General features: G+C 38.5%; 1 protein-coding gene across 1 annotated transcript in view; it reads right to left on the reverse strand.

The window, feature by feature from the left end:
* jph1a (junctophilin 1a) overlaps positions 1-12,623 on the reverse strand; it is a 54,222-nt gene that overhangs the window by 4,449 nt on the left and 37,150 nt on the right. Inside the window, exons 4-5 of the mRNA XM_079806914.1 lie at positions 890-1,590; positions 702-798 (exon numbers count right to left, since the gene is read on the reverse strand). Of these exons, the coding sequence (XP_079663040.1) occupies positions 718-798; positions 890-1,590 (782 nt within the window). The 3' untranslated portion in view covers positions 702-717. The remainder of the gene's footprint in view (positions 1-701; positions 799-889; positions 1,591-12,623) is intronic.

The raw sequence follows: 12,623 nt of genomic DNA on the forward strand, positions 1-12,623 counted from the left end.
TAGCTGGAGCCGTTTACCTCCAGTCTTTGTGCTAAGCTAGGCTAGCGGTGGGTGCATCAGACAGAGTTATGGCACGCACGGAGATGAGAATGGTATGTATGGACTTATCTAACTCTGGGGGATACTGTGAATAAGCTAAAGTCCAAAAAAGTCGACATTTCATGTATACTGCAAAGATAAAGCACTGACAGAATGCATCGCAATCAGCTTAGAAAAAAAAGCTGATTTTTTAAGTTAAAAAAAAGTCAATAGAGTGGTTGACTATATTTATATCAATTTTTCTTGGTGAATATATCATGTTTCACGAAAATTCTGCAGGTGGAATATGTTGCCAGTGACAATTCATGTTGACTTTAACATTTTCACTTTACTTCTGTTTAAAAGTTTGAAAGAAGTCTCTTATGCTCACCAAGGCTGCATTTATTTGATCAGTAATACAGTAAAAGCTGTAATATTGTGAAATTAGAATTTAAAATAATTTGTTTCTATTTTAACAAATTTGTAAATGTTATTTATTTCTGTGATGCGAAGCTGAATTTTCAGCATCATTAATGCAGTCTTCAGTGTCATGTGATCCTTCAGAAATCATAATCTATGCTGGTTTGGTGCTAAAGAAACATTTCTTATTATCATCAATGTTGAAAACACTTGTGCTGCTTATTTTTTATTTTGAACGGCTATGTATAAAGAAAAAATCTTACCTTAAATGGTAGTGTTTCATGTCAGGAAATGGACAAAAATGATTGCCAATCCAATATTTAAAAGCATAACCATGGCAACCAAAATTGAGTTAGGACCCTGGGTAAAAAGACACATGATTTAACAAATACAGCACAACTCATAAAAAGACATCTGTATGTATAAGCAAGGCACTTAGTCAAGCACTTACAGATTCTTCCTTTAGTGTTTCATCTGCCATATCTATGCTGGCTTTCTTGGATTCAGCTAAGCTCTTTGGTTTAATGGACTCTTGTTTCCTGATCTTGGGCTCTGGTTTGGGAGTGGGCGTACTGACCAGTTTGGATGGCGGAGGCATCCTAGCCAGGCTAGACTGTGTCATCTCAGGCTCATCATCTTCTGGTTCCTCTGGTGGGGGCAACTTTACCGTTGGCTTCACATAGTAACTGTGATAAGCAGCATGTAGCTGCCCATTACCTGTGCTCGCAGGTTTGGTCAAGGGCATAATGGCCTTGGGGGGCTTTGGTGGGGGCACTTCCTGTAACTTGATGGCCGGTGCAAGAGGAGGGGCGGATACTTTGGTGATCTCCGCCACTATTGAGGCTCTCTCTTCTTTGCTTATCTTGCGAGCTACACTACTACTGTCCTTGCTTATCTTTCGGACTACGCTGCTGTTGTCTTTGCTTATCTTGCGGCTGGCACTGGGGTTGGGTGCTTGGCTCTTCTGAGGAGAGGGAGGAGGTGAAGTGTTTGGGCTCTGGGCAGCAGAGTGGCTTGGAGTCGTGCCGTGCCGATAGAAAGGGCTGCTAGAAGACTTCTCCTTCTCCTCCTCTTTCTCCGTCTCCTCTTTAGGTGCTTCCTCCTTAATCTCCTCCACCGGCTCACTGAACTTTTGTTTGATGTAGTCAAGTCCTGTAAGGAAGGGATGTTGGAGGAGGTTAGGAACATTACAAAAAATAATAGGCAGCCAACACAGTTCAGCAAAATTCAAAAACAACCCAAGGATCAAAATAGGATTCAAGTTACCCAGCATTTTGATAGTAAACTTCACTTCATGTTAGCCAAATTCTAGGTAAAAAGAGTCATAGATTAAAGTGCCCATACTATTATCTTATTTTAAAGGTTCTTCATTTTGTTTTGAAGGTTTCCTACAACAGGTTTACATGCATCTAAGGTAAAAAAAAAATTCTCATAATATACATTGCAGATCACCCAAGCGGCAACCTCCCCCAGTTTCTCTTGAAGCCAATACGGAAGTGACTTAAACTGCAATTTATCGACTGGCCGCTATAGGGACAGGCTCCAGAAGGGGAGCAGAATCTCATTGAGCCCCATATTAAAATGCCCAACTTTACAGCAGAAAAAAACATGTTTACAGCCTGGTACAAATTGTGGTTGTGGTCTATATATCTAATTTTGCCCTTCATGACAACTGTGAGGGGGGTGATTTTTTTTATAGCTCATTCGTTTACATTATATAAAGCCTTAAAGTTCTGCATATTTAAGGGCGTGGACACTTTAAGGGACAGGTGGATGGCCATTTGTCTGCGGTCTGTTAGTCATCATGTCACCTCAGCTCCACCCACGTCCCGCCTCTTTGGCCATTTTCAGTTATCCGGGAGTGACGCGCTGCCAAGATGGCAATGACTTTACGCTTCAAAACTGCTCTTCAGAATCCTATGGTTGACGTCATGGACACTAAGTCCATATTTTTTTACAGTCTATTATATCACCAAATTTCTTAGAGTCTGAAAATTGTTATTTCGAAGATTTGGTCTCTCTAAACCCCTCCTTTACGCGAGATGTTTCTCTGCTCTGATTGGTCAGATGGCCCAGTCTGTTGGGATTTTTTGGCGGGTCAAAGTAGATGTTGTTCAAGGGTAGCCAATGACGACCATAGGCTGGCATTAAGCAAATTTGTTACAAACCTATGTAGGTATGTAACAGGAAGCAAGACTGGAGTTTCGGCAGTTAAGAATCGTTTATATTTTTTAGGAGACAATGGGCCTATTCATAAAACATGAGCAGAATTTTTTTTTTTTGTACATTTTCGGCGGTATTTTCAAAATGTTAGTGTCATGGTTAACTAATGAGACGACAGGTGAAATAAATGACTAATCAGACGAACAGAGAAACTGGGTACACCTAGCAAACAACCGAGGCAGAGTCAAAACACAAAGAAACATGAACAAAACAGAACATAACTGTGACAGTTGGTACAAAAGAAATTTACACCTGCGCCCTACCAAGTGTAAATGGTGCGTAAAATATTTGAAAGTTCTGTGTTCTGAGTTTAGGCCGACTGATGACACTGCATTTTTATGCACTATGTACCATAATAATATTTCACAAGTTTGTTTGCCCTGTCTTTTTTGTTGTTGTTTTAACTCTGGGTAAAAGGCACTTTTTACCCATCCATCCAATTACAGTGGAGGAGAGGCGGTACAAATACTACACCGCCCAACCATCCTACTTGTACAACGACTGAACAACAATGAAGAAGTTGCTGTTTACTACATTTTTATATTCAGTGATATTCTTCAAAATGAGATACTAGTAACACATTACTGCCGTAGATATTCCAAATCATAGCAACCTGAGCGTCTCAGCTGGAAAAAAACATTTTGGCCATTTTCAGAAGAGCAACAGGCATTTTTTCAGACGCTTTGGTGGACACCGAGCGGCACCCTTCCGGTCTCTCTCTTGAATCCAACATGGAAGTGACTTAAACTGCAATTCATCAACTGGCCGCTAGAGACAGGCGCCAAAAAGGAGTCAATTCCATGTATCCCCCTTGTTAAAATGCCCAAATTTACAGCATAAAAAAACTTGTTTACAGCCTGGTACAAAAATTGGTTTTGGTCTATACAGCTAATTTTGTCCTTCATGACAACTGTGAGGTGGGTGAATTTTTTTATAACTCATCCGTTTAAATTACATCATATTATGAAACCTATGGGTGACGTCACGGAAACTACATCCATATTTTTTACAGTCTATGGTGGACACACGTTATTTGAATATTTATTGTTAGGCATATGGCCTATTAGTCTCTTTTGCATTTAGGCAATATATTGGAGCCAAACCTGAGAAGGGAGTCCAGAAGATTCCACAGCGTTCCTCGACACGTAATTTGCGTAGTTGTAATTCATAGGCGGGGATTATGCTAATTGTGAATATATATATATATATGTATATATAGGAATACAAAAATGATATTTGCTGTCATCATCTTCCATTCACCACTATAGAAGTTTACCCAACTATGCTGACTTCTGCTTCTGAGACCCCCGGAAATGTGAAAGGGTCCATGGAAACCTATTCTGAAAAATAAAAGCCACTCTTTGTAATGTGTGCAAATCATTCTGATTCCCAACAAAAACCTTGGTTCACTCTGCCGCCCTGACAATGAAAACTCTTAGTCCATCTAGATCAATTAAATTAAGAAACTGCTTAGAATGTTACAGCAAAACTATGAATGACGCAGTGCTGAGTTTGCATAATAGAGCTTTGCGGGAAAATCATATGGCTCCAACTAGCTTAAGCCCTAACAATTTAACTGCAGTTTAATTCACTTGACATCTCTGGCATCCATGATGACCAACTTCAAAGAGTGAGAGGGCATTCTCAAATGTTTAATGGGCTTAATGTATCTTCTGAACATAATTTCTCACAATAACTTGATAAGAGCTCATGCTTTATTTTCTTTCTGTCTGAACAGAACTTCTGTCGCAAGTTCCTGGCATTGTCTGTGTTATTCACTAGACAAAGGGATCATGGTAGTGCACTGCAAGCATAATTCACTGCCAAACACACAAGCCTGTTCTTCTGTCATCTACAGAAGACACTGATCTACTCATATGACCAGCTATGAATAGCTGAAGTAGAATAAGTAGGAGTTAATTGTTCTTAAAAATCATTAAACATAACAGATACTAATGAAAGAAAATATGTATCTATCAACATTAAGACTGATTTTGATCACATGATATCTCATGTTACAAGCCTTTCTGTAGAGTGTCATTCTCTAACCAACGCCAAGAACTGTTAATCTAAAGAAGCAACTAAAAAATAAAGTCCACATAATGCTCTAAGATTGCTTTGATCTCTCTTTAATCCTCAAGCAAGACTCTGAAAGTGGAAGGCCACAATAAATACAATGCACTTGAGCAATTGTAATACAAATCATATTAATAATACATGACTATAAAATGAACAAACATTGAGCAAGCTCACAGAACTATAATGACAACTGAAAAACACACAATATGGCATTAGATCAGTTATTCCTGAAATGAGTTACATGCAAAACAAAATTGTATTTTTTGTTAAATCTATATAAAAAAATGTTTTTTTAATTTAAAGCATTTTTAAAGCATTCAAATGATTAAACAATTTTAACAGATAAATAATGCATATATTTAAATAAATATTTTCAGTTATTTTTATAAAAAAAAAAAAGTCCAAAACAAATTAATCCAAAACAAGACTGGGTGTGCTACAAGGATATGAGAGGTAAATATCAGGCATAAAATAAATACAACATTTATAAGACCTTTAATAAATTTGGCTAAACCATTAAAACATTAAAAAGCCCAATTTATTAAAGGGGACCTATTTTGCAAAATTCACTTTTTGAGTGTACACAACCACCCTATAATGATAAAAAAATCCACTCACTCCTCTTTTTTTAATCACCATTAAAACTCAACAGTCTCATAGAACAGGCCCTTTTCATTTTCAGAGCAACGTGACGTCACATTGCTTAGGCCCTGCCCACGACTGCTGAAGGACTCTGCCGTATAGTATCCGCCATGTGCGAGTTACACACAGTCCACCATTTTCTCCAGTTGTGGCGACAAGAATGCATCGCAAGCAAATCAGGTGTTTTGTTGTTGGATGTAAGATTGAACATAACAGTCTTCATGTACTCCCGAAATCAGAGTCACTGAACATGAGATACACGAGGGAGTCACTTCAAGCTGTTGTATCTGTCTTCTTAACTGCATTAATGGTATTTCATAAATTAAATCTGTTTAAAGGATTTACAACTATAATAAAAAAAAAAACTCTTTTCTCTCCATGCAGCATTTCTCGAGTTCACACTTGCATATAATTTATGGAGAGTTTAAATGCGTATTTGGCGTGCTGTCCGGGGGGAGGGCTTCGAGCTCGGAATTTGGCCCGAACCCAGAGTACCCCCCCCCCCATGTATGTAAGTGGTTTAGAACTAAAAGTGTAGAGAAAAAGTGTGTTTAGACTGCACGATTTTGAACTCGTCGGATCACTGCTCTTTTCACACTGCATGACTATCTGGGGTAGCATTCAGTCACTGCTGTGTTCATACTGCACGATGGATCGGCGACAGGAGGTTTCACACTGCATGACTTTACAATAGGACGAGTCACTGCCAACTCTCTCCGGTGCGCAAACTACGTTTCCCAACCAAACACACGTGCGCCGTGACAAGTAAACAACACGAGATCACGCGTGCGTCAGACCAGAGTTCTCGCGCGAGACTGGAATTGTTATTAAAAATGATGAACTGCAGGAACTCCAAATTGTCTGTGCGCTGATTTGCAGCGAAAAAGAAGGAAAAGATCAAAAGACAAAAGATTATGGCGGAGGAAATGGTTGGGGAGACACAGAGAGCAATGATTGTGTTCTGCAAAGAGAGTTTGAGGTAAATAAATAATTTTGCAATGTGCTACTGTTGCAGCCGGTCAAGCAAATGTTTGTGCTTTGTTTCTGTGTGATAGAATTGTAAATATATCTATTAAAATACCGATATTCTGGTCTATAACTCCTCCCGCTGCCCTGTATCTTGCTCTCTCATTGGCTGTAGGTCATCGCCGATGTATTTTTCAGTCAGAACACATTTCAGACAGCAGGATTTTGAATCGTCGACAGGTCCAGTGATTCTCTTTGATCGCGTCTTTGATAATTCACACTGCGTGATTGTTCACCGATTTGCCTATGATTTCGGGCATTTGTCTGCGATTTCGCAAAAACTGTCGGCGAGTCAAATTCGGGGCTAAAATCGGGCAGTGTGTACTCGGCATAAGACTGCTGCGTATATTATATACCTCTTATTGTTGATTAGCTGAGTGCTCTCCACGTCAATTATCTGAACGTGATCCTCCCTAACCTTGTTAATAAAACATCATATATTTTGTTCGGTAGGCATCCTGTCACATTTGTCACATGAGCACCTCTACAGCAATTAAGTGAACATGACGCAACACGTTCAACATGTTTGCGTGTGTGTTGTTTCGTTATAGCAATAACAATGTTTGTGTGTGTCTCTGTGTGTGTTTGTATGTGTTGCTCATCAATCGTTGCAAGATGGCTGAAGAAACTCTACAACGTAATTCATTTATGAAATAACCATTCGGAAACAAAGTTGTCTCAAAGTTGTTGCATCTGCCGGAGTCTCTGCTTCATCAGTGCCTGACTCCGGTTCATTCATATAGAGCTGAACACCACTATATTCGTTGACAGTCATATTGCTTCTCCTGATTTTTTATTGCCGTTGTTATCCTAAGCAGAGATGTAAAGGCTTCGCCTTATTCTGGAAATGGAGTGGGGAGCAGCTGCAAAAATGGGCATTTTCAACATGGTATAATAAATTATCTGTATGGTATTTTGAGCTGAATCTTCACAGACACATTCTGGGGACAACTGAGACTACATCTAAAAAGGGGCATAATAGGACCCCTTTAAAGATACGCCAGGGTCCTGACAAGCCAGACCCACATCAAGAGTTTGGAACACACCATGGCAGGTCTCAATCCAAGGGGCGGGATACACGGTTGTCTTTCAAATTCCCTCTGCACGCAATAGGATAGTGCTACAGCCAACCAGAGCGCTATCAGTGGTACGACAACAATCACAAGCGGGTTGTGTCTGAGTCCCATGCGTTTTCCCACCAGCGGAGCTAGTTGATAGATTCAACTTTTGCCGTATCCGGTCGGCAAAACTCAGAACACATCTTCCTTTTTTAAGAATGACTTCAGTGTAGACCATCCGGGTATCTACAATTTGGGACACACTAATTTTAATTTCAAATACTATTGAGGACAGATAATATGCTAATTGGGACGCAGCATTTGGAATCAAACAAGGTACGCAAGACCAAAAAAGTTGGTAAACACTGCAGTAGGCAAAACTGTTACTTGAAGCAACGATTATAGGATTAAATGCATAATCAGAATGCATAAACCAAATAACTACAAATGCATTACAAGCATGGCTGAAAAATAAAGGGTGATATAAAAGATATCCCATAGGTTTATAAGAGTAATATGTTTCTTTGTGTTGTCCACAGAGAACGGCTATAATGGATCATACTGGCCATATTCCAGCACCAGTAGACAGGTCTATGGGGAAGCACGGGCCGTTTAAATCCTCTGGAGCATTGCATCCTCGCCAACCTTAAATTAGACCGAGCGTCAATAACAAGAGGTATTCATTTGATAGTTGACGGGACAGAAAGGCCTCATCTTCTGAGGTTGTGTTTGAGTTACGCAATCACATCCGCTGCCTTTGTGGATTAAATTATGGCACCTGTGCAGTGCAGTTATGAATTTTTGTCTTGTTTCCCCCCAAAAAAATATCTAAACAACCTTAAATTAGATAGAATGATTTTAACGTAAATTCCAATATTTTTGTAGCACAATTGTGTGCCATAATAAGACATTTTAGACAGATTATTTCTTGAATTAATCTTAAAACAAGCAAAAAATCAAAACAAAGAATATTTGGCCTTCAAGTAAGAAATATAAACTTAATTTAAGCTATATTCTCTGAATACAATGATTAATATTTTAAGTAATTTAACTTGTTTTAAAGATGCTTAGATATTTGTATTTAAACAAGACGAAAATACTGCTTAAGAAATGTTTATATTGTAACAAAGCAAAAACAATGCTGCTTACTAAATAAATAAAAAATAATGCTGACAACTACCTTTTAAAGAAGATCTTACAACAACATGATGAGACATCGAGATGTATAATGAGAACTGTCAGGTTGCCATGTGAAATTGAACTCCAAAAATAAGTGGTGGCAATAGAACCTCATGGCTCAAAATCAGCATAAGGTATTTGACAAAGATCCAAAGGCCTCTCTTATGACATGAGAAGGATTATGAAATCTTTTCACCCACAGTTAAGAGGCACAGCTCAATTACCCGATACTCAATTAAAGTGGTACCATTGTTTCAGCATGCAATATATCAAATTCAGAGACGCTTCAACATAGCACAAATAAACCTAGCCATGCAATCAACCTTAAAGTTTTGTTTATTATCTACATTGTCAAGAATATTAATAGCTCTCTAACCCAATAAAAGGAGCTATCTCTCCTGATGGGGCATGTGATACAGGCCCGGGGCCTTTTGAATTTATTAAGAACTTCATTAATTCATGCCAGTGGTGTCTCATGTGTAGTTAAGAATCATGCCATTATGTATTTCATAATGACAGACATCTGATGGAATAGTACTGACTGATTTATATTATAATTATAAATAGCATATTTATTTGACTGTAGCGACCTTCTCTCAACACTAAATCAAATAGTCTATTATGTTCTTATATGTTCCTTACCTTCTTATAGAACAATACATTAAGAATATTATATAAGACCATTGAGAAATCTATGTTAAGTGGACTCTTGATATTTTTTAGAGCTGTATATAATATGTACAGTTGTGCTCAGAATTATTCATACCCCTTGGTGAATATGACCAAAGAAGACTTGATCTTTTGTTTTAAAAATGTGTAAAAATCTTTTATTAGAGAAATATTAACACAAAATTGGTCACTGAGCACAAAATGAAGCTTCTGCCATCCCAGTTCCCTGACCTGAACACTATAAAATGATTGGGGAGACATGGATCTGGGAATCTGAAGGATCTGGAGGGATTCTGTATGGAGGAATGGTCTCTGATCTCATCAGGTGTTCTCCAAACTCATCAGGCATTATCGAAGAAGACTCAGAGCTGTTATCTTGGGAAAAGGAGTTTGCAAAAAGTATTGAATAAAAGGGTATGATTAAAATACTTGCATGGTCATAGATGTATACGTAAATGCCTCATTAGCGCCTGCACGGATCAGTAGAATGAGACATCTACAATCGATATATCTATGACCACGCTCGTATTTTGACCACACTTAGCGGAAGTTATGGCGGAGCTCAGATATGATCACGTTCGTCTGATAAGAGGTAAAATAATAGCATAAATACTGCTCGGTTACTGATCGTTTCGCTAGATAAGACCCTTATTCGTCGTCTGGTATCATTTGGTATCGTTTAAAGCCCTTTGAAGCTGCACCGAAACTGTCATTTGGACCGTGAACCGTTTGGAGCCCATTGAAGTCCATTTTATGGAGAAAAATCCTAGAATGTTTTCATCAAAAACCTTAATTTCTTTTCGACTGCAGAAAGAAAGACATGGACATCTTGGATGACATGGGGGTGAGTAAATTATCAGCAAAGGTTTATTTAAAAGTGAACTAATCCTTTAACAACGCAGATTAATTTTCACAGCCTTCTTTGCTCATATTTACCAAGGGTATGAATAAATTTGAGCACAACTGTATATGCATGTCTTTGTGTGTGTGTGTGTGTGTGTGTGTGTATACTATATATATATATTTACACACCGATCAGGCATAACATTATGACCACTGAGTGGTGGAGGAACAGTGGTGAACCGGCGACAGGGTCATGGGCGGGACAGGGTGCAAGGCTCATTGATGCACGTGGGGAGCGAAGGCTGGCCCGTGTGGTCCAATCAAACAGAATTGCACACTAAGTTAATGCTGATTCTGATAGAAAGGTGTCAGAATACACAGTTTGTTGCGTATGGGGCTGCATAGCCACAGACCAGTTAGGGTGCCCATGCTGACCCCTGTCCACCACCGAAAGCGCCAACAGTGGGCATGTGAGCATCAGAACTGGACCACGGAGCAATGGAAGAAGGTCATGTTTTCGTTTACATCACATGGATGGTTGCTTACCTGGGGAACACATGGCACCAGGATGCACTATGGGAAAAAGGCAAGCTGCGGAGGCAGTGTGATGCTTTGGGCAATGTTCTGCTGGGAAATCTTGGGTCCTGCCATCCATGTGGATGTTACTTTGACACGCACCACCTACCTAAGCATTGTTGCAGACCATGTACACCCTTTCATGGTAACGGTATTCCCTGGTGGCCTCTTTCAGCAGGATAATGTGCCCTGCCACAAAGCAAAAATGGTTCAGGAATGGTTTGAGGAGCACAACAACGAGTTTGAGGTGTTGACTTGGCCTCCAAATTCCCCAGATCTCAATCCAATCGAGCATCTGTGTGATGTGCTGAACAAAGTACTTTCTTACTTCATGTACTTGCCTTCTTTTACAATAATAATAATTATACTGTATATGTATAAAACAATATTATTTAACAATAATATTTATATATGAATCTGTTTTGTTAATAGGATAAACAGTATGAACTGTAAGATAAATAAATAAATAAACATACATTGTTTATTTAAAATAACATATGTCATAACCTGTGCCACTAAGTTGTACTGAAACAACATAAATAAAGAGAGAAACAAATTTGGGGTCATGAGGTCAGGGAACCAGCTGGCCTTTGTGCACCTTGCATTGAAGTCCCAGAGATGGGCAATGATTTAAAGAGAGGTGGGAAGAGGAGGTGCAGTCAGGGTTCAAACGTCTAACTGAAGGAATGGACAGCTGCAGTTAGAACCCTGCTCGCTGTCCTGCCATTCCAACTATCCCTCCGTTAGCTCCCCGTAAAGGACACAGTTGCTCCAAATATAGCGCAATTAACGTCACTCTATAAACCTCGTTGGGTAGACCATTTCAAATGAGGCCTAAAGACAACCATGGCGACAACGCAGCGTTTTTTCCTGATGTGTTACAAAGGCATACTTAACCTCTGCACTAATCTGCCATAAGCCAGAAATGTCAATTACTAGTGCTAGTGCTTACTCTTCTGAGCATGATGTTTGAGAGCTAGTAGGAGAACAAGGCACCGCTGGGGATCAGGCAGATCAGGCCAGATTATATCAGAAAGCCACTTTGTTTTCATACGACACTTCAAATTGAAGGTTTTTTTCTGCTATGAAAACATCATATTATAAATTCAAATATAAGCTACAGTTGAAACCACTGTTAAACCATATATACACTCACACACACAACTGTACATCAACAAAATCTTATATTATTGTGCAAAGTTGCTGCATTACTTGGCAATGTTTTCATTTATTTTATCAAATTTATTTTATCAAAATTATAGTAAAAAAAGTAGTGTTGCGAAATATGATTATAATTTATAGAGCCTTTTTTTATTTGAATATATTTTAAAATGTTATCTATTCCTGTGATGGCAAAGCTGAATTTTCATTACTCCAGTCTTCAGTGTCACATGATCTTTCAGAAATCATTCTAATATGCTGATTTGCTGCTCAAGAAAGATTTATTATGATGATTCCCATGATACTTTCTTTTCCAACATTGTTTGATGAATAGAAAGTTCAGAACAACAGCATTTATTTTAGAACTATAAATCTTTTGTAAAATTATAAATGTCTTCTTTACTGTTACCTTTTATCAATGTAATGCATTCCAGCTGAATAAAAGTATTAATTTCTTCTTACTGGCCCCAAACTTTTGATGAATATGTAATTATTTATTCATCATATAGCTGATGCCAACATTTTAAACAATCGGCCACTCGAGGCTCTGCGTCACAGTGATTTAACAGTTTAAGTGAGTTTTCTCTTCATGTCATCACTAATAACACCTCTTACCCTTACCGATAAAATCACTATGTACAGCTATTTATATCTTATAGATAATTCTAAAAGCAAATCTTATCAGCATCCAACACATCTATATTACATGGTACTATTTGACATTATCTA

The sequence above is a fragment of the Gobio gobio genome, assembly GCF_949357685.1.
Source record: "Gobio gobio genome assembly, chromosome: 23".
NCBI classification, from domain to species: domain Eukaryota; kingdom Metazoa; phylum Chordata; class Actinopteri; order Cypriniformes; family Gobionidae; genus Gobio; species Gobio gobio.